This window comes from Phyllostomus discolor, chromosome 1, assembly GCF_004126475.2.
Source record: "Phyllostomus discolor isolate MPI-MPIP mPhyDis1 chromosome 1, mPhyDis1.pri.v3, whole genome shotgun sequence".
Classification (NCBI taxonomy): Eukaryota; Metazoa; Chordata; class Mammalia; order Chiroptera; family Phyllostomidae; genus Phyllostomus; species Phyllostomus discolor.
In genome coordinates, this window is record NC_040903.2 from 163603368 (window position 1) to 163626775 (window position 23408).

Here is a 23408-nt window from a genome sequence, read left to right on the forward strand (position 1 = left end):
TTAGAGATTTTATTGTTCTTACGTCAAGTTTATAGAATTGACTTAAAAAGGTATATTTATCAGAAAAACTCAACTGAGCTTTAAGGAATTGTCTACATTAGGGCAGGAAAGCAGGTGTGAATAATCACCCTATTTCAGGTGGAAACTAGAAATAAAATTTCAAACTACTGTAGCTTTTGAAAAATTCTGCTTTTCTAGGATATTTGGTAGAAAATAAAAACTGTCAACATGTATACAAATAGGAAATTTGACAGGGGGCATACAGTATTAATTAAAGCCCTTTACAAATCTGAAGTATTTTTTTAAAGTCAAAAGTTTATTTGCAAACTTTAGCTTTTCAGTGCTTTACTACCAATAGACTGACAAGCTACAGAATTTTTAGGAGTCTGCTTTTTTTAAGTGTGATTTCTGAAAAGCCCACAAAAACTTTCGGAGGAAACCATCTCTGTCATAGTAAAACAAAGAAAGCTATTATACTATTGCTGTCCTTCACAATATTAAGCAGATACAAGAAGCGCCCATATTTGTTAAAAGATCTCAGGGATAGTAAATACTAATTTTTGTTAAATAAAGTTGCTGCCATCAGGATCGTTTATCTACTTAGTCTCTGAGTTATTAGTATCATCAGTTTCTCTTTTACACAGTAATTTTTCATGTTTGTTGATTTCTCAAAATTGAAGATTTGTTCAGATTGAGGCAAGTGCTCTTACCATATTATGTTTTTTAGAATATTGTATTTCCACATGTGAAGTGTGTAGGAATATGAAGCAGGTGGGAAATTAAGCCAGCTTCCCTGTAGAATTATACGAAAGCTTTCCTGCTGTGAAACAGCTGATATGTTTGAGAGTCTCAGTGGTTCTCTTATGCCACAGCTGAAGGTGATTGAAGTTCTCATTGCCTTTAAATGATTGGCCCTTTGAATAAAGGAATTCTGCATCTGTATCACCTTTTTAGATCAAAAGTCAGCAACAGGAAGCTTTTCCATTTAGGGGTTAGGCTGTATTACTTGCATATACATTTAAATGAGCTACTACCTTGGCCTCCTAGCTGTTTCTCTGGGATGCATACTCACCTTCAGTGCTAGTCCCTCTGTCTGGAACAGTTACTCCTACATAACATCCCTGAGGCCCATCCACTCCTGAACTTCCTACTGTAGAGTTTTGTTGCAATACCACCAAAGAGGCATTCCCTAACCAACCCCCTGCTCCCTTTCTTTATTTTTCCCACACCACTTACTGCCTCTGACATCTGTACATCTGTGTGTTTTTGCTTGTCAACCTATTTTCCCCCCCACTATAATATGAGCTCTTCACATACATACCACTCAGCTCTATAAGATTCTAATAATTTGTCATACTTCAGTTTTTCAAGAAGAAATAATACATTAGAGATATATTTTTAAGCATCCTGTGTGATACTATTCTGATCATAATCCCTTCCCTTATTCTTCAAGAAAATTACTATGAATTTGTTAGTCAATCTCATGTATGTTTTTTATACTTTGGGTTATATGTATGCAACCATAAAATAACATTATTTTGCGTTTTTATGAACCTGATATAACTGGTTTCAGCATGCACATTTCCATCTGCAATTTACTTTTTTAAATTTAGTGTATATTTAGTGATTTCAACCATCTTTATTCAGTTTTTTATTATATAGTAGTCCACTAAATGAATTTTTCTGTATTCTATTGTTGAAAGTTTGGCTGTCTTTAATATTTTGCTACTACAAGAAAAGTGAGCATTTTGTATGTTGTCAAGGATTTCAGTAGGAAGTGCTCCTTGAAGGGAAATTGCAAGTCAAATGGACTGTTTATTCTTTTATGTTACTAATGTTTTAACCATCAAAAAATTCTGAAGAATTCTGTAAAAATATTCTGAACTTCCCTTCCTTTACTTACTGGCTTTTAAGAATTAATACAACCTAATGAGCCTAAATATTACAAAGAACCTAGTGTGGTGAGATCTGGAGTCTGAGCCAACACATGGGAATTACTTACAACACAGATAGCTATTTCTGATTAAAGGTAATCTTAACGTTTAGTGACTATAAAATAAGTTGAATGTACCAGTAGTAGCTTATAGCTAAATGCCCAATTCATGTCATTTACAGAGTTGAAGAAAAGAGCATTTCCTGCAATGTTAACTATTTTCCTTTTTTCTTATCCCCTAGGTTGTATCAGAGTAAGATGGACGGTAGTTTTGACTGTGATTGTGGTGAGCTGGAGCCACCTGATCACTAACAAAAGACATCTGTTAACCAACAGCTGCCAGGGCTTCCTGTTGAAATATACAGCAACAAAGGAAGAAAAGAAGCAAAACAGAAATAGTGCTTACTGGCACCTTAGAACGATGCTGCTCAGGACCAGTCCAACACTGAATGTATCTGCACTGTGAGGAGAATGTTCATAGAAGCCTGTTGTGTGCATATTTATTCACATTTTGTTAAATGTTAAATCGTTTAGCACAGTAAATCTGAGTGCATAGTATGTCATTTCATTCCGTTTGAGTTTCTCGAGTGTTTTCTTTAGATGTCTGCAGAGTTGCTGCCCCTTTCTTGAACTATGAGTACTGCAATCTATTTAATTCTCAATATGAGGAGAGCTTTTTGAGCTTTAAATCTAAGGGGAACTCAACGGGCCTGGTTGGCATATGCAATGAACATCAAGAAACCATCTTGCTGTGGAAGCAAAATTATTTTTCTTCTCCCTTTTTGAAAGATCTTTCCTTTTGATGCCAGTTTTCTTCCTTGTTTACACAAGTTCAACAATTGGAAAGGAAAAGGCAATAGTAAGAGTTTCAAAATGGCAGAGAAATTTGAAAGTCTCATGAACATTCATGGTTTTGATCTGGGCTCTAGGTATATGGACTTAAAACCATTGGGTTGTGGAGGCAATGGCTTGGTTTTTTCTGCTGTAGACAATGACTGTGACAAAAGAGTAGCCATCAAGAAAATTGTCCTTACTGATCCCCAGAGTGTCAAACATGCTCTACGTGAAATCAAAATTATTAGAAGACTTGACCATGATAACATTGTGAAAGTGTTTGAAATTCTTGGTCCTAGTGGAAGCCAGTTAACAGATGATGTGGGCTCTCTTACCGAACAGAACAGTGTTTACATTGTTCAGGAGTATATGGAGACAGACTTGGCTAATGTGCTAGAGCAGGGCCCTTTACTGGAGGAGCATGCCCGGCTTTTCATGTATCAGCTGCTACGTGGGCTCAAATATATTCACTCTGCAAACGTACTGCACAGAGATCTCAAACCAGCTAATCTTTTCATTAACACTGAAGACTTGGTGCTGAAGATAGGTGACTTTGGTCTTGCGCGGATCATGGATCCCCATTATTCCCATAAGGTATGTGGAAAGCCAGCTGAGACAGACCTTTACTTGTACATCATTAGAAATAGGTACTTTTGTATTTCCTTTACATATTGGTGGCAGAGTTTCTAGTTAGTTGTATTAAACTTTACACAGTACCTTTTCTTCTGATAGAGATCTTTCATTCACAATCTCCTGTGTTTGAAATGAAAATTGAGTTGGTTTCTAATTAAATACAAATTCCTAAAAATGTATGGTTATTTATTATAATTGAAATTCTCCCTTATTTAAAAGTAAAATACATTCTTCTGTATTTAGGGCAAAAGTGTAGTCTTACCTAAAGGTAAGAGAAGATGCTATTTCAAATTTTAGGTCTTTTATTTCTTTGATTTTATAAAATAGGCAGTAATACTAGCCAAAGAATTCACAGTAGCTTTGCCTTAGGTAACTTGCTTTTGTACAAGAAGTTAATATTTTCCAAGTCAAACCCTGGTCTTTTAGTTTTCAAATGAAATGATGTACAGGACTCTGATGTTTAAAATATAAAAGTGGAGCTGCTTTGGTTATAAAGTACCCCTCGGAGTCCTGCTTGTTTGGCTGCCATAGCACGTGTCTAAAATCTTTTTATTCATTTATCAGCTCATGTTAAGTATAACTTATTAAAAAAAAACCCAATAACATAGAAATTGAGTATTAAAATGAAATGGATGACCACACCCTCCTTATGGGCAACCATGAAGTATTGTGGGGAGAACCCTGAACAACTGAACCAGAGTTACACTATCTAAAATTGAATTCCATTTCTACATCCATCTGAGCTATATGACTTTTAGGCAGATTCCTTATCTCTCTATTATTGCCCCTGCAGATGGAATTAATATCTACCATCACAATTTCTCAGGGTTCTTTTGAGGATGAAATAAGACAATATATGTATAACTTTTTGTCAAATGCTTTATAACGTAAAGTAGTAAAGTTGATTACAAATGGGTTGTGTAGTAGAGCCTGGTCCCCTGGGTTGTGAGTAACGTGGTTGGTGTTGGTTTATAAGGAGCACCTCTGGTGCCCTTTCTTACCTTTCATTGATTTGAAGCATACCTGCTCCTTAATTAACAAGACTTACAGTGAAAAATGGCTCCTGTTCTGAAACATGTTTCGAATGTATGACCTAGAATTATAGTATATTTTGGTAAGCATCATAAGATGATGTGAGCATCGTCTTATAGATGATATACCCCAGGGGGAGTTTAACCTCAGCATTGCAAGAGACTTGAAAATAGGCATAGAACTCGACAGTATTGTTTTAAGATTTAACAATTATGTGTTTTCGTGGGTTTTTTTGTAGATCAAGGATTCTTTAATAAATCAAGTTTTATGTGCTGTTCTTCAGCTATAGTAAAAAATTAAAGTATGTCTTTGTTTCTTTTGCAGGGTCATCTTTCTGAAGGATTGGTTACTAAATGGTACAGATCTCCACGCCTTTTACTTTCTCCCAATAATTATACTAAAGCCATTGACATGTGGGCTGCAGGCTGCATCTTTGCTGAAATGCTGACTGGTAAAACCCTCTTTGCAGGTTAGAAATTTAAAATATATGGGGAAAAATTCCCAAGAGAAATAATTTTGCATATATCTATGAAGAAAGATTTATAACAATTTATTATAGTCTAGAATATTAAAATGTAAAATGGTGTTTTTAATATTTAAAAAAATTGAGGAAACTTATTTACATATTCACTGAATTGTTCACTCAGGAAATTTAGTCAGAATTCTAGTGTTCTTTTATATATATTCTTTTTTAAAAGATTTATTTATTTATTTACTTTTAGAAAGAGGGAAGGGAGGGAGAAAGAGAGGGAAACAAATATCAATGTGGGGTTGTTTCTCTTGAGCCTCCCACTGGGTACCTGGCCCCAAATCCCAGGCATGTGCCCTGATTAGGAATCGAATCAGCAACCTTTGGTTTGCAGGCTGGCACTCAATCCACTGAGCTACGCCAGCCAGGGCTACATATTATTTGTTAAACATAATTTTATATTTCATTGCTCCATAATACTTGGTAATCTCTGTTAAATGGTATGTAAGTGAGTTTGTCTTGTGCTGTCAGTTTTTGTCACTTCCTGGTGAAACTTTTTAGCTATCATTAAAAACCTAGTAATTCCTTCTTTGTCTGCCATGCCCAGTCATCTCTGTTGCTTGAGCTGCCATTTCCTGTTGTTTGACTACTCTGACCTTTCAGAAAAAAACATGCAAGTAATTTTTTGCTGAGTTTAGTGCTGTGAGGGAGTCGGAAGTATAAGAGAGGGAATTTAGTCAAAAGGGGAAGAAGTGAATAATCCATGAAAAACACCAACCTATATCATACAGCAAAGTATGAGTCTGTATAAGATTACCTAATATAGCCTATAAGAGTTGCAAACTTAGAGAAGCTACATCTGTGATAGCTGGAACAGAAGACATGAAGGAGTCAGGATTTTTCACTACATAGGAATAGTGAAGAGAGAGGTGAAAAGAGAAAAAAGTAGTATCTCTTTAAGGGTATCTGTGTAAATAAGAGCATGAGCCTGGTATACTTATGAATTAGAAAAGTTTGATGAAAGCAAGGTATCAAAAATAATGAAGCTACTTATATCTGGTTAAGATGGGCCAGAACACTTAGAAAGTAGGCAGAGGAGTTTCCATTTGAAAAACTTAGAAGTAGTAAGGTACTGAAGATAGTTTTATTGAAGTAAGGTAATGGTGATTTAGGTCTTGTCTTCTCTTCTGACATTATTTTTTTTCCTTTCTCTAACCAATCTTAGAGTGGCCTTCCCAAAACTCCCAGTTTGTGCCAAGGGCAGAAAGAAGGGAATAGAACAGAGTCTGCTTACAAAAGGAGGGTTAATGAAAGAAAGATTAGTGTTTATAAGAGAGCATTGTTGAAGAAAGGATGGTACGCATAAATGCTGTTAAATTTTTAATACTGATTACTTGTTGTAGCCCACAGCTTACATAACATTAACAAATCCTTTGTAATTTCCTCCTAAATTTATTTAAAATTTCTCTCATAATGTGTGATAGTAATTGAATTTCATTGTAGAAAACTGAGAAAATACCAGTGATTACAAGATACTAAATTGTTAAGTGGATTGAAATTTTTCCAAGGTGTAATAGTGTGATTAGAGGTTGTAGTCCTGATATTCCAGCACCTTTGGCATATATAAAGTGATTATTGTATTATTTGTTGTTGTGTGACAAATTACCTCAAAACTTAGTGGCTTAAACTACAGTTATTATTTCACAGTTTCCATGGGTCAAGAATTTGCAAGTGGCTTAGCCAGGTAGTTCTAGCTTAGATTTGTGTAGTGTAGGTGGTGGTTGGGGCTACTCTCATTTGAAGCCTTGCCTGCATAAGAGGCTCCACTTCTGGATAACTTACTCACATGGTGTTAGCAGGAGTCCTCAGTTCCCACCATGTGGGCTTCTACATGGGATTGTCTGTGTCAATCCCATGACAACTGGTTTCCCGTAGAATACTTAGTGATCCGGAAGAAAGAGCAAAGAAAGTTAACATCTTTTAAAAAATTGTGTCAAAATATAATTCACAGACTTCTGGTCAAGATGGAGGTGTAGGTAGACATGCTTCACCTCCTAGTGCAACCACAAAAAGAATTACAACTAAATCTCAAAACCAGTAACACCATGAACTGTTAGAAAATAGAACTGTATGGAAGTTCAACAACCAAGGACTTAAAGGAGCCACATTCATCCAGATGGGTAGGAGGGGCAGAGAGATGAGGAGACATGGTGTGGTGCGGGGAGGTGGTGGTGGCAGTTGAACAGGCCCAGGTCATCCCACTTTCATGTGTGGTGGATAAAAATCAGGAGGGATTCCTTAGGAGTGAGTGTTCCCAGCCCCAGGCCAGACCACACAGCTCAGGGTTTCAGTGCCAGGAAGATAAATCCCCATAACTTCTGACTGTAAAAACCCATAGGGGTTGAGATGGTGGAAAAAACTGCCAGATTTTTAGGAAACTCTGTTTAAAGGGCTCACATGGTCTTAAAACGTATGCAGTCCCACCCACTCAGGGCAACAGATGGGAGGGTGCCAGTCATATATGGACAGTGAATCAAGTAACTGGAAATGGGGTGAGTGCCAGGCAAACCCCTAGAACCAAGTAGCACAGTCCCATCTCTGAGCCCTCCCCCCACAGAGAGCCACAAAGCTGTGAAACAGATTGCCCCACCCCGGCCAGTGAACCTAAGGCTTTGTCTCACAGAATTTACAGGTGCCTTTTACAGGGAGTCAAAGCAATTCTACCTAATACACAGAAACAAACACAGGGAGGCTGCCAAATTGAGGAGACAAAGAAATATGGCCCAAATGAAAGAACACAACAAAACCCCAGGAAAAGAACTAAATGAAATGGAGATAGCCAACCTATCAGATGCAGAGTTCAAAACACTGATGATCAGGATGCTCAAAAAACTCATTGGGTATGGCAACAACATAAAAAAGAAGTGAAGTTTATACTATGTGAAATTAAGAAAAATGTTCAGGAAACCAACAATGTAGGGAAGGAAGCCAGGATTCAAACTAATGATTTGGAACATAAGGAAGAAATAAACATTCAACCAGAACAGAAAGGAGAAACAAGAATTAAAAACAAACAAACAAAAAACAAGGGTGTTATAAGAAGGCTCTGGGACATCACCAAACAGGCCAGTATCCATATCATAGGGATGCCAGAAGGAGTAAAGGAAGAGCAAGAAATTGGGGAAAGAAAACTTCCCTAATGTGAAGGAAATAGACATGTCCAGGAAGCACAGGAAGACCCAAACAAGTTGGACCCAAAGAGGACCACACAAAGACACATCATAATTAAAATGTCAAAGGTCAAAGATAAAGAAACATAAAAGCAGTAAGAAAAAAGCAGAGAGTTACCTACAAAGGAGTTCCCATAAGACTGTCAGCTGATTTCTCAAAAGAAACTTTGCAGGCAAGAACAAACTGGCAAGAAGTATTCAAAACGACGAAAAGCAAGGACCTACAACTTAGATTCGTCTATCCAGCAAAGCTATCATTTAGAATGGAAGGGCATTAAAGTGCTTCCCAGACAAGGTAAAGCTAAAGGAGTTCACCATTATCAAGCCTTTATTACATGAAATGTTAAAGGAACTTACTTGAGAAAAAGAAGAGCTCTGGCTAGAGTGGCTCAGTGGATTAAGTGCCGGCCAGTGAACCAAAGGATCTATGGTTTGATTCCTAGTGAAGGCACATGCCTAGGTTGCGGGACATGTAAGAGGCAGCCACATATTGATGTTTCTCACTCTTTTTTCTCCTTTCCCGTCTCTGAATATAAATAAAATCTTTTAAAAAGGTCAAAACTGTGAACAGTTAAAAGGCAACAAATTCACAACTATCAACAACTGACTCAAAACAAAACAAACTAAGCAAACAACCAGAGTAGGAACAGAATCGTAGGTATGGAGGTCATTGGAGAGTTTTCACCTCGGAGCAGGGAAGGGAGAGAATGGGGAAAAACAGTGCAGGGATTAAAAAGCATAATTGGTAGGTACAAAACAGGCAGGGATGTTAAGAACAGTATAGGAAATGGAGAAGCCAAACAATTTACATGCACAACCCATGGACATGAACAAAGGTAGGGTGTATAGCTGGAGGGAAAGGGGGTACTGGGTGGAGGGGTGATGTGGACTCCTACCAGTGGTGTCTTCAGTGTTGTGGATTTGACGAACAAATTCATATGGACTGCAGAAGTCCTGTGGAGAAAAAGAAGCAGCATGGCCACTCTCTGAGCCCTTGCCTGGACAGGCTTTTATTGCTTTTCTGGGAGCATTACCTCAAGGAAGGTCTTCATTCATCATTGTCAGGCAGTAAGGATCAAACAGTAGATAACATTCAAAGAACTATGAAGGCTTATTCTGAGTCAGGGTCAGTTAGCTAAAGAGCCATAAAACTTTGGGAAACAAACTCATTTCATTCTTGGACCTTATCAGAAAATTGAGGACATTCTTAGCAAAGCCGGTTTCACAGGATTTTATGCATTTTTTCTTAGGCCTGATTGCCCTGTGGAACCGCCCTTTCCTGCCCAGGGCTGCACCGCCCTCCGTCATTGTTTCAGGCTTAAGTCAGGCAGGGGAAGTAAGGCAGCCAAGAGATTAGGAGACCTTGCAGACAGAATGAGGACTCAAGCTATATCAAAGCCAAGGGGCAAGGATCTATTACCCCCTTTTCCTATAGCCTCCCCAAGTTCTTCCCTGAGGACCCCTTTGCAACTGTGCCTGTCTTAGGTCATCCTTCCCTTGAGGAATCTTACCTGTCATTGGCTAACTGGTCATCCGCCTGGGGCCAGGCAGGGTGAAGTAAAGTGGGCAGAGGCAGCGCCCATGCCTGGGAGATAGCTTTGTCTCCTTAGTGGCTTATGGTCCCAAGGTCTCTTTACTCAGCCTTAGCCATGGCGGGGGGGGGGGGGGGAGCAGGTTACAGCTCCTGAAACCAGTCAGGGCAATTCCCAGCAGAGGGGGACAAAGGGAAAAATTGGGACAACTGTAATAGCATAATCAATAATACATACTTTAAAAAAGTTATAATTCACATACCATACAATTTACCCACTTAAAATATACAGTTCAGTATTTTTAAAGTATAGTCACAGGGTCTTATAACCATCTAATTTTAGAACATTTTTTCCCTTCTAAAAGATACTTTGTAACATTAGCAGTGTCATATGATAACTCTGCTTAACTGAAGAAATGCCAGACCATTTTCCAAAGCAGTTGTACCATTCCCATTAGCAATTATGAGTTCCAGTTTCTCCACATTTTCACCAATACTTAATTAAAGTGTAGTCTGTCCTGTTTTCTGCCTTTTTGGATGTGAGGTAGTGATAGGAAGTAGTATTTCATTGTGGTTTTGACTTGCATTTTCCCTAATGACTAATGATGTTGAGCATATGTTTATTGGCCATACCTACTTTGGAGAAATAATCTATCCAGACCCATTGACTACTTTTTAATTGGGTTATCTTTTATAATTGAGGTGTAAGAGTTCTTTACATATACTGGATATAGATCACTTACCAAATACATGGTTTGCACATATTTTCTCCCTTTCTACATGTTATTTTTTCATTTTCTTTATTGTGTCTTTTGAGACAGAAGATTTTAACTCTGATTAAGTCCAATTTATCTGTATGTTTGGCTTTTGGGGGTCACTTCTGCTTTTGGTGTCATATCTGTGAAACTATTGCCCAATCCCTAAGAGTTTTATAGTTTTAGCATTTACTTACTTATTTAAATTGATCTTAGAGAGAGGAAAGGAGATGGGATGGGGGAGAGAGAGAAAGTGAAACATTTGTTGTTCCACTTACACATTCATTGGTTGCTTCCTGTATATGCCCTGCCCAGAGATCAAACCTGCAACCTTGGCATATTGGGACTACACTCTAACCAACTGAGCTGCCCAGACAGGGCTGTAGTTTTAGCTTTTAAATTTAGGTCTGTGATCCACTGTAAATGAATTTTTATGCATGGTGTGAGGTAAGGGTTCAACCCCATTGTTTTACATGTTAATTGGCTAGATATTCCAGCACCATTTGTACAAAATATTGTTCTTTCTTCATTGAATTGTTCTGCCTTGTCAAAAATTAGTTGGCCATGAATGCAAATTATCTTTTTGTGACCTAGACTTAAAAGCATCACACTGTCACTTCAGCTTTATTTGGTGTTAGAAGCAAGTCACTAAGTACACCTTACACACAAGGGGGGTGGGATTGTATTCCATTGCTGGAAGGAAAGGGTATCAAAGCATTTGTGGACATATTTTAAAGCTACCAGAATAATATTGTATCAAGAAAACAAAAATTTATGCCCTGGCTGGTATAGCTCAGTGGATAGAGCGCGGGCTGCGAACCCAAGTGTCGCAGGTTCAATTCCCAGCCAGGGTACATGCCTGGGTTGCAGGCCATAACCCCCAGCAACCACACATTGATGTTTCTCTCTCTGTCTCTATCTCCCTCCCTTCCCTCTCTAAAAATAAGCAAATGAAATCTTTAAAAAAAAAAGAAAGAAAACAAAAATTTAATTTGTTTCATTTAGAATCATTAGATCATGCTCCGAGCTGTGTGTAATGAGGTCAGAATTTACTGCTGTATTGATTATACAAAGGTGGTGTCTTTTTTAATGTTAATTTGGCATATTCAGACTGCTTATGTATAGCAATGAAAAATTAGATTAAAAAACCCATCTTTGAGAAACATAATTTTGATTGTAAACCCATGTAAACTTGAAACATTTAATGGAATTGTGAAATTATGTAAAAGTTCCAGTTGTAGTTTCCTTCTAATGCTCTATTGGATTTGTGAACATTCAGTAAAAATAGCATGAGGGAGATCTAAGTGTTTTAGGTATAGGCCTCAAATGAACAGAGCAACAAATGGCAAGTACTAAGCATTCATTGGAAATCTGTATTTTTAACCTGTAGGTAGTGTCCTAGTCTTATTTTTTTTTTTTTTTGGTTCAACTTAATATATCCATTGGATGTCTAATAGGTTCTCAAATTTCACCTTTCCAAAACTGAACTGATATTTCTCCCTCATACTTTTTCTTTTTGCTGTCTTCCTCATCATAGCAAATCAAAACCACTTTTTAGTTCCTCAAACCAAAATCTTGGCATTGTCCTTCACCTTTATTAGTACAGATCCTGTGAGCTTTTTCTTCAAAATATACCCAGAATCTAACTGCTTATTATCTTTATCACTACACCCCTTCCTCCAGTTCAGTCAGCCATTAATGTCTTCCGTGGTCTAATGCAGGACCATCTAACTTGCTTTCCTGCTTCAATATTTGCCATCTGTAGTCTAGTTACCACATAGCAACTATAGTAGTTCTCTGAAAACAAATCAGATCATGTAATTTCCCTGCTCAGACTCTGTAATGGCTTCCTGTCCAATTCAGGATAAAGCAGACCCTTTGTATTCTGGTGCCACAGTAACCTCACCCCTGTTATTTCCCCCCAGCCATCCATTTCAGCTACACTTGCCTGATTGTTTCTTAGGCATGCCAAGCCTACTATCTCCTCAGGGCTTTCGGCCTTTTCCCGTCTTTCTGGAATTCCTTTCCTCTATATGAATGTATGGTGTGTTCCCTAATTTCCTTAACTTCCAGCTTCTCAGTGAGGTATTCCTTGATCATCTTCTATGTATTCACAATCCTACCCCCAACAATCCTCCTTCCCCCTTAGCTTACTCTATTTTTCTTCATAGCATTTGTTACCATGTGACATAAATGTTTATAGTTATTATCTGTTTTCCTCCACTAGATTATAAGCTTGAAGGTAGGAACTTGGTCTGTTTTGTTTCACAGCTATCTTCTAAAGTGCTGGCTTATAGTAGGCCCTCAAGAAAAATTTGAATGTTGAATGAATTTCCAGAAATTAGTGGAAAAGTAAAGTGAGTGGGTTTTCTTTCTTTTTTTCTTTTTGTGTCATCCATTTAGCCTAAAGGTTCCTCTTTTATTTCTTTAATAGTGGTTTTGAAATACTGAGCCTGATACATAACGATAAAAACTTTTTTGTTTCAACCTATTTTTTCGATGATAAAATCAAGTCATCACTGTGTTAAGTATTCCCATAGTTTTAGCCAGTTAGATAGTGGTACAGCTAACACTAGAACACAAGTCGCTTGAGTCACAATTCATTGATTTTTTTTCACTACTTTGTGGTACCGTAATATGAGACCAGACTTCAAGAGTCAGTTTCTTAAAGAAACAAAGAGCTAAAACTAAATATATTACTGAGTAGAAATTGAAATAGATAAGCCTTTTGAGAAGATTGATGATATTCTAAACAACGAAATCTGCTAACTAATGATTCAGTTAAAACCATTTACCCCCAGTGGTCATTACAATATTTAAGTTGATTTCTTATAACTTTAGACTCTGCTTATTGTTTGTTTATATTCTCTTTGTTGTTCCTTTTTTTAATATCATTCAGGTGCACATGAACTTGAACAGATGCAGCTAATTTTAGAATCTATTCCTGTTGTACATGAGGAAGATCGTCAGGAGCTTCTCAGTGTAATTCCAGTTTACATTAGAAACGACATGACTGAGCCACACAAACCTTTAACTCAGCTGCTTCCAGGAATTAGTCGAGAAGGTATTGTGACTCAAGAATAACCGTCACGAATTGGGGGGTGGGAGTGTGTATAACTAAGCAGGATCTGTGTAGGAAGCTTCAGCTTTTTATCCTTAGATACGTGGCTTTCTCCTGAATGGTCTTTAGATACTTAAGGTATACCTAACACTTAAACACTGTCTCTTTTTTTGGCCTGGCATTTAGACTGGTATCTATTTCTTTGCTCCTTTAAATAATTTTCCAGATTGCAAAAGTTTATTCCTCTTTCTTGGTTCTAACTCCATTTACTTTTCCAGCTTATACCTCTGGTTATCTACTATTAGGTGAGCATATTGAATAACTGGCACTCACTAAGCTGGAATGGAGTTCTGTGAGGGTTATGTGATAAGTAAGTGTGGGTATGAGTAAGAATGTGATTTAGATATGAAGAGTGAATTTAGTTGGGTGGTGAGGCAGGGGAGCAAAGCCTTAGGACAAGGAGAAGGTGGAGGAATAAGCAAACTCCATAATGAGCAAACACATTATGTAAGCGTTTGTGGATTGGTATTAGGAGTATTCGGTGCCAAAGTGAGAGTTTGTGTAAGCTCGAAAGTAGTAGGAACTTGGAGAGAATCAAAACTTTGTTAACCACTAAAGCAGTTAATTTCATGTCTCAATAGTGACATTTTTAGATTTGATATTATAAATAAGATATGAAAGTCTTTAACGCTTGTAGTAATCTGTAATATTTTTTCAGGAAGAACCCTAGATATGAAAAATATCTTTTTAAAAAGTTGATTTTGTCTTACATCTTTAAGAATTACTCTGTAGTAAGGTACATCAGTGTCAGGATTGTATAATTCTGTCATGAATCAAAATGTTAGGGATATATAGTTTCCTAAACATCTTAAACTTTCTCTGAATTATATACCCATTATTCATATCACCAACTCTGATCATTCTCTGTGGTTCAGGTGAGTATGTATCAAAGTGTTTTAAAGTAGCAAATGTTTTGAGAAGTAGGCACTAGATGGCAAAATCATGTTAATATGGTCTTTCCTCCCCACTCAAATATACTTGGAATTCCTTTAGTAAATGCTTAAATATAAAGGAATTGGCTGTATTTAATTTCGACAAGTTGTAGGCTTCCTTTTAAGTAGTGTTACATTCTTACCCAGTCTTCCAGTCTGTCTTCACAGTCAGATTCCATTGCTGGCTCTCATGCTGTTATCCCTGTAGCCACTCTGGTGACATCCCTGTTTGTAACTGAACAGTAGCTACATAGCACTTGACTATGCCTCAGAGTTTTCTGTGGGAGCTCTTTAAAACTTCAGGCTACTAAATTAGAATCCAGAGATATGGGGTAGGGAGCAGGGCGACTATCTTATGTTTTTAAAACTCTCTACAGGTAATGACACTGCTTAGAGATAAGTGGTTAGGCTCTGGAATGTCACTGGTTCTGTTACTCTGTCTAACCAAAAGAGACACACTAGGAATATAAGACTTGGCTGTTGCAGCATTTGCAATCTGGCTAAATTTGCATCTTCTTTTTTCCTACCCTCATTAGGGTGGGGACCTGTCTCAGTCACCTATAAAACAACCTGAAAATTAGGCTTATGCTAAGATTCATTCATAATGTGTTGAATGGCTGTCTTTGATAATGGATCCATTAAGTTAATTGTGCAAAGATCCTTGTTTTTCCCAAGTGGCTGAGCTGTGCTCACAAGTGCAATGCAGAGTGTTTCAAGTTTCTGAGACTAAAGATTTACTTCATAGATATGCTCCATATGAATGAACACATTAAGACTGGGAACCCTTCTCTGGTTAATGGCTTTAGTTGAATAATACCCTCTTTTTCATTTTTCTCCATACTTACCTCTCATCCTCCCTTTCTCTATAGTTTACCATATACTCCTACATCTTAGCACACTTCAACACCATTGTTACAGATTTCCTCCAGAGCCCTGCTGTTCTATGGAACTACCTACGTGATGTAAACGTGCTATGTGTGCATACACTTGGAAGCTCAGCCTGCCTAATTTCTTTCTTATTTCTTCCTCTTTTCTTTTTTAAAGATTTTATTTATTTATTTTTAGAGAAGGGAAGGGAGGAAGAGAGGGAGAGAAACAATTGATGTGTGGTTGCCTCTCATGCTCCCTACTGGGGCTCTGGCCCGCAACTCAGCCATGTACCCTGACTAGGAATCGAACCTGCAACCCTTTAGTTCTCAGGTGGGCACTCAATCCACTGAGCCACACCAGGGCTTTTTTTTTTTTTTTTTTTAAGATTTTATTTATTAATTTTTAGAGAGAAGGAAAGGGAGAAAGAGAGAGGGAGAGAAACGTCAGTGTATGGGGCTTATTTCTTCCTCTTTTTATTTGCTGCCTACAGTTCCTAAATGCTAGGTATTTTACAATACATTCCTCTTGTGTAGTTGACTTTATCTCCTCCCCTGTTCTGAGAATGGTGTTGTGCAGAGTCACCATCCAATAACTCTATGCCTAGAGTCTCTTTTGCCTTGAGACATGTGGGCCCTGGACTAATTAAGACTGATTTTTTTTTCCAGGAGAACCAAGAATAGCTTGATATATTTGTGAAATGACCTCCTAGATTAGAATAATATAATAGAGGGGAGTGGGGAAAGAGCGGGGAGTACAGGAAGGAATCTCAGCCCAGGGCCATGAGTGTACCTCAGGGGTACTCACCCCTGAGGGGCATGAGTACCAATGAGCCTTAGGTTTTTCCTGTGTAGTCTTCTTTTAATTTTTTTTTTTTTTTTTTTTTTTTTTTTTGAGAGAGAGAGATTTGATGATCCACTTACTTGTGCATTCATTGATTGATTCTTGTGTGTGCCTTAACTGGGTAACCCCTAACCTTGACCTATTGGGATGATGCTGTAACCAACTGAGTTGCCCGGCCAGGGCCTCTTTAGTCTTTATTGGACTCATTTGAGGGTTGAATGAGATAATGTAATATGGTCTTTTCCATAGTACAGCTTAGTTTTTAGAGAGAAGGACTATCTTCTCCTTTGAGACAGAAGGTAAAGATAAGAGGATGTGTTACAGACCATAGTGAAGGAGGAGGAATGGAGATTAATATGAAATCAGTTTATCTGTTGAGAATGATAGAGGAGATTGAGAGCGTAAAGGGATGATGTGAAATATTGCTGAGCACAATAGCAAAGGCCAAATTGAAATTGCATAGTATGAATTGGTAGTGAGCCAGATATATGTGCTTTTCTATCTTGTTTTCATCAGTACTATATGGCTAGGGAGGAAAGTAGATGGTGGAAATGATTCAGAACTGAAGATTGGTCGAAGTCGCATGGCATAGGAATGTGTGGTGGAAGGGCAGTCTTTAGGCTGGTGATAGATAGTGTGGTTCAGGCTGGGGAAGGAGCTTAGCAAATCTAACAGACGGTGTTATTGGGAAGAATTGGGTGTATGGTAGTTCCACCAGGGCCCTAAAATGATCGGGTGCATTGTGTGATATGCTGGCATGAGATTGGTGTGAGCAGAGATCAACAAGTTAGTATAATAGACAATGAGGTGAGGTTACGACAGGGGAAAGTCTTTTTATTAAGCACTAGATACTATGTTTTCAAATTTTTATACCTTATAAGATGTCTATATATCTATTTTATACATGAAGAAACTGAAGTTCAGCAAATTCAAGTAATTTAGTAATTCAGTGAAATTAGTGAGTTGTGAAGCTGATACTAGGACCTATGTATTAGGTTTAGCCACATGGAATTGCTGTTATTTGACTATTTTTAACTAACAAAACTGGTAGTTTCATATGGTTCAAATTAATATATTCCTCTTCTTTTATAATTGGCCATAAAAAGGAGATTGGGGTGCATTTCAAATTTTGGCTAGGTTTATTGAATAAATGTCTTCTCTTTTTAATCTGTAAATCAGGTGAACTAGTTTTGTTTCTCTGATAAACTTATATTAACTTACCTTTTAATTTTGGAGTCCTTTGTTTTCCTTTACAGGTTGGTGGACCTTCAGTATAGTTAAGGAGTTTTATCTGCTTCCCTTTGCAGCACTGGATTTCCTGGAACAAATTTTGACGTTTAGCCCCATGGATCGATTGACAGCAGAAGAGGCACTTTCCCATCCTTACATGAGCATCTATTCTTTTCCAATGGATGAGCCAATTTCCAGTCATCCTTTTCATATTGAAGATGAAGTTGATGATATTTTGCTTATGGATGAAACTCATAGCCACATTTATAACTGGGAAAGGTAAATTAATCCTAAGTTAGAAAAAATATTAATTTTTTTAATAAACCACAATACAATGATTTTTATTTTTAAATTATATATAACACAGTATAGAATTCTTTAAAATTTAGTAAACATCTCTTTGAGTTTCTGCTAAACTTATCTTTAAATAGTAGACATTGTGGAATTTAACTATTATTCAATAGTTACTAGTTAGGATATACATAGTAGGAAAAGCTAAATGCTAATTTAAAAACATTTTCAAAGCAATTAAGACATATTTAGTTAATAAAATTATATGATCCTTTAAATGTGGAGGTTGAAAGTTGAGCGTGAACCATTTTCAACTATTGCTTTTGTGAACATTACAGTTTTTTTAAGATGTTGGATGAGAAGACTCAATCTTATGCAATAGGGTATCTCCATAATTGTCTCAAGTTTTTTACATAAAGATTATTATGTCTTAAATATAAATTATGATGATATATTCAAATGTTTTTTCTCATGACAAAATAAGTTTTGGGATCCTTAACTTAGGCTCAGTATAAGGATCTTTTTAGTCTGAACAGTATAAAACATCAAAATGGATAATATACATTTTAGTTAAAGAATTCCTTAGCCTTCTTTTAGGATTCCTAAATTTTTAAGGAAGTTTGGATATAATTCTGCTTCAAAGTGAGGGGGCAGCATATAATAATGAATCAATATTATTTAAATCTTAAGGTGATTTTGATGTTTAGCCAGGTTTGGGAATCACTAATGACAATCTTAAAAACTTTAGGATTTTATATATTTCTGTGTTTAAAAGGTAGATGATTGCCAATTAACAATTAAAGAAGTAGTTAATGTTGAAACTAGTTTACCCATTGCATTTTTTAAAAATATTTTATTTACTTTTAGAGAGGGAGAAAGAGAGGGAGAGAAATATCAATGTGTGGTTGCTTCTTGTGCACTCCCTACTTGGGACCTGGCCCACAACCCAGGTGTGTGCCCTGATTGGAAATCTAACAGGCAACCCTTTGGTTCACAGGCCGGCACTCAGTCCACTGAGCTACGCCAGCCAGGGCAACCCATTGCATTTTTTTCCCTAAAATGTGGAGGTGTTTGTGAATATGTTTATATACATCTGCCAACCTTTTTTTTTTCTTCTGCATGAACATTTCTACTCTGTACATACAGTTCTTTCCGTACATACCCAAATGTTTTTTTCAGTCTGTACTTTTTAAAAAATATATTGATTTTTAGAGAGAGGAGAGGATGGAAGAGAGACAGACATTGATTTTTGTTGTTCCAGTTATTATGCATTCATTGGTTGATTCTGAATGTGCCCTGGCCAGGGAATTGAACCCACAACCCTGATGTATGGGGATGACACTCTAACCAACTGAGCTACCTGGTCAGGGCTCTTCATTTTTTATCATACTTAAGTTATCTAATCTCTTTATGGTTTCCTCCTTCCCATCTCCCAGCCGTTTCATGTATGTGTCTCCATCTGCCTCTACCTGGGCATGGCGTGGTCACCTTGCTGTGAGGTATCAGGAGATGATACTCACATCTCTATATATGTGTTACATTCAGTAACACATATATATGGAGAGTTTTTGTTTTTGTTTTTTTTCCAGTTTGTTAGTGATGAGTTCCAGGAAGTCTTCCTCTAAGTCTAGTATGGCTATTACCAGTGGAGTGAAAATCTGTAGGAGACCTGATTACGATTAGAGATCTGAATTTTGTGGCCATAAAATGTTTTGTCTCTGTGTGAAATTGTGTTAGAATTAAACTATAAAGATGCCAGCCATTCAGATGTTTATCTGCAGTTGTGTTTGAGGTAGATAAAAAAATAGAACAGAGAAAAGAGGAAATAAGTTTGAAATGATAGTTGGTCTCATTTAAGAATAGAGGACTCCACCTGGCTGGCGTAGATCAGTGGATTGAGCGCAGGCTTCGAACCAAAGCATCGCAGGTTCAATTCCCAGTCAGGGCACATGCCTGGGTTGTAGGCCATGGCCCCCAGCAACCGCACACTGATGTTTCTCTCTCTCTCTCTTTCTCCCTCCCTTCCCTCTCTAAAAACAAATAAATAAAATAAAAAATTAAATAATTCATAATGGTAATCTTAAAAAAAATAGAGGACTCCAGAGTTTTATTACATCATTGGTAATTACTAAATATTGCCTCATATTGTTATGTTGTTCTATATGGTTACAGATATTACCTATTAATTAAGATTATAAGTTCCTAGAGGGCAAGGAAGGCTCATGACTTAGGCTCCTATTATCCCTTGATAGGCCTACCCTAGTGCTTGTACAAGGCACTCATTGAATTTGGAAATGAAATTAGATACCTGGACTAACAGTAATATATTGGCTTTTTTCTTTCAGGTATCATGATTGTCAATTTTCAGAGCATGATTGGCCTATACATAACAACTTTGATGTTGATGAAGTTCAGCGTGACCCAAGAGCTTTGTCTGATGTCACCGAAGAAGAAGAAGTACAAGTTGATCCGAGAAAATATTTGGATGGAGAGCGTGAAAAGTATTTGGAGGATCCTGCTTTTGATACCAATTACTCTACTGAGCCTTGTTGGCAGTACCCAGATCATCACGAAAACAAATACTGTGATCTGGAGTGTAGCCATACTTGTAACTACAAAATGAGGTCATCATCATATTTAGATAATTTAGTTTGGAGAGAGAGTGAAGTTAACCATTACTATGAACCCAAGCTTATTATAGACCTTTCCAATTGGAAAGAACAGAGCAAAGAAAAATCTGATAAGAAAGGCAAGTCAAAATGTGAAAGGAATGGGTTGGTTAAAGCCCAGATAGCTCTAGAGGAAGCATCACAGCAACTGGCTGAAAAAGAAAGGGAAAAGAACCAGGGATTTGACTTTGATTCTTTTATTGCAGGAACTATTCAGCTTAGTTCACAACATGAGCCTACTGATGTTGTTGATAAATTAAATGACTTGAATAGCTCAGTGTCCCATCTAGAATTGAAAAGTTTGATATCAAAGTCAGTAAGTCAAGAAAAACAGGAAAAGGGAATGGCAAATTTGGCTCAGTTAGAAGCCTTGTACCAATCTTCTTGGGATAGCCAGTTTGTGGGTAGTGGGGATGACTGTTTTCTCATAAATCAGTTTTGTTGTGAGGTAAGGAAGGATGAACAGATTGAGAAGGAAAACACTTACACCAGTTACTTGGACAAGTTCTTCAGTAGGAAAGAAGATACTGAAATGCTAGAAACTGAGCCTGTAGAAGATGGGAAGCTTGGGGAGAGAGGAAATGAGGAAGGATTTCTGAGTAACAGTGGTGAGTTCCTCTTTAACAAGCAGCTTGAGTCCATAGGCATCCCACAGTTTCACAGTCCAGTTGGGTCACCACTTAAGTCAATACAGGCCACATTAACACCTTCTGCTATGAAATCTTCCCCTCAGATTGCTCATAAAACATACAGCAGCATTCTGAAACATCTGAACTAAAACACTCAGCAGACATTTCTCTTTGTATTCTTCATGAAATGTGTTTGTCTTTTATATTACTAGTGTTTTAAGTCATTTTTTTTTTACTTGAATCAGGTGGTGTCATTTAGAAAGGATTTTATTAGTTCTTGGTTTTTAAAATCCAGACTTTTTTCTACATGTGAGATGGTTTTCATTTTAACTGGCATGTCGTTTGCACACAAAAATAAAGAATAGAGCAAAATAATGCAATGCAGGAGGAGACAAAAAAATGCACTAGACAAGTAAAAAACATTCTCTCATAGAACAGTGATCTGTTTTACAGGAAACAAAAATCTTGCCTTGAAATTTACACAGTGAGTCTGTACATAGTTGCATGAAAATATCTATTTTTTTCCTAAAACATTTTTCATTCATGAGTATTTTCAAGTTTTTCATACTGTACACATTTCTTAAAACACATGATACCAGCAGCAACTGAAAATGAATGCCGAATTTGGTACACATGTGTTATCTACCTCAAGGTAACAAAAGTATGTGGCAAAACATATACCACCCCTAGTGCTTCGCAATATGCACTTCTCTTTAGCCAGCGTCTATTGTAGTGAACTGTTCTTAAGATTCACTCACCATTTATAAATGTTCTGGTATGCATTCTTTATAGTGAGGTGTTACTACATCACATCTTATTTATTTTAGCAAATCAGTATATTTTCTGTATTAAATTATAAAAAGTTAACTTAGTTTTTGAGATTTATTTGCAAATACACTTTTTCCATTTGGCACTATGGTTTGTTGCCTACTTAGCTGAATATATAATGTCAGCTTATTCTAAGGCTGTCCACGTACTTAATTCACTTAAGTATTCATTTTAAGTAAAGTGCTCACTGTGTATAGGAATTTGTATTTTGGAGGTGCTTGATCTATCTACAAAGAAAAATTAGGAATTACTTTATTATAAAATGCTCCTAGAAGTCTTAATTGTGTTTATTTTTAAAAAAACTGTAATGTTAGACTTGTGTGCATGAAAGTAATTAAGGTACATCATTATTGTAGTTTAAAAGTTGTACACGATAAGACATATTTTGTTTTTACTGTATGTTTTTACTGAATGATCTATTCCCATCCCAAGGCAAGCATGAATAAAATTAGGTTAAATGTAGCATGTGGCATTGGAGTTTCTTAGAATTTGTTTCATCCATTTTATTTTATTGAATACTATTTGTATCTTTGGTTATCCTGTTTGAAGAAAAAGGACAAATAAAACCTGGCCAGCAAATATGGCTCCTGTATAACTCCTTAGATCATTAAAATTACCTGCTAGAATGAAAATTACTGGCAGAATCTTTGTCTAGTTCCACGTTAGAACATTTTGAATTGTGGCTATAGTTTAAACTATATTAGGCTAAAAGGTTTAAAAGAAAAAGGATTTTTGTTTCCATGCAATTCTTTTGCTGATGTAAACCTTCACATAATTAAGTGGAATGAAGGCTGTGTCGTCATGTGCAGAACCAGAGGGGAATATGTTCTGAGAAACGTGTCATGGGTGATTTTGTTGTGCAAAGTCAGAGTTCCATCACCTAGATGGTGTGGCCTAGTGCACATCCAGGCTGTAAGGTGTACCATTGTCTTATACGTGCTCTGTCACTGACTGAAATGTTAGTGGCACATGCCTGTGTATTTAAAAACTTAAGGTGTGTGTGGAAGCTTTGAACTACACAGAGGAACCTCCTTTAAATGTATTTGTTTTACGTCTGTCTTTTGCTCAAGAACTTACCCTTTTACCTATCTAAATATAAAACCATTCTTCTTTCACCTCACTTTTCTGTCTCCCACCTGTGTTTTGTACAGAGCCATTTCTAGTAACACCTGGACTTCCTCCTACGCAAGACCTGTTCCTTGGTTTCATTTGGGTTCACAATTTTCAAAAAAGCAAATACTATCTGGATGAATATCATTGTCATTGTTGGGAATTTAAATATATACCCAAGTCACCTTAAAGAGGCATGCTCTCAGAGGGGAAGCTTTCACATGTCACCATTAGACACGATGTTAGCTGTGGATCTTCACTTATGGCCTTTATTACGTTGAAGTAATTTTCTCCTATTTTGTTGAGTTTTTTAATCGTAAACAAGTGTTGAATTTTGTCATATGCTTTTTCTGTCAATTGAGATAATCATATGGTTTTGTCCTTCACTTTGATAATGTGGCATCTCAAATTGGGTTTTATATGTTGAATTGTCCTTGTATTCCAGGAATCCCACTTGATCGTGATACATTG

The 23408-nt window shown here is 37.0% G+C and overlaps 1 protein-coding gene across 2 annotated transcripts in view; it reads left to right on the forward strand.

The window, feature by feature from the left end:
- The window catches only part of MAPK6 (mitogen-activated protein kinase 6), a 40859-nt gene extending 18400 nt beyond the window's left edge, over positions 1–22459 (forward strand). Inside the window, exons 2-6 of one of the 2 annotated variants that reach the window (XM_028507520.2) lie at positions 2176–3361; positions 4757–4901; positions 13317–13481; positions 17488–17689; positions 20047–22459. In XM_028507520.2, coding sequence (XP_028363321.1) covers positions 2807–3361; positions 4757–4901; positions 13317–13481; positions 17488–17689; positions 20047–21148 — 2169 coding nt within the window. In that variant the 5' untranslated portion in view covers positions 2176–2806 and the 3' untranslated portion in view covers positions 21149–22459. The remainder of the gene's footprint in view (positions 1–2175; positions 3362–4756; positions 4902–13316; positions 13482–17487; positions 17690–20046) is intronic. The other variant, XM_028507521.2, reaches the window with a different exon arrangement.
- The last annotated feature ends 949 nt before the right edge of the window (positions 22460–23408 follow it).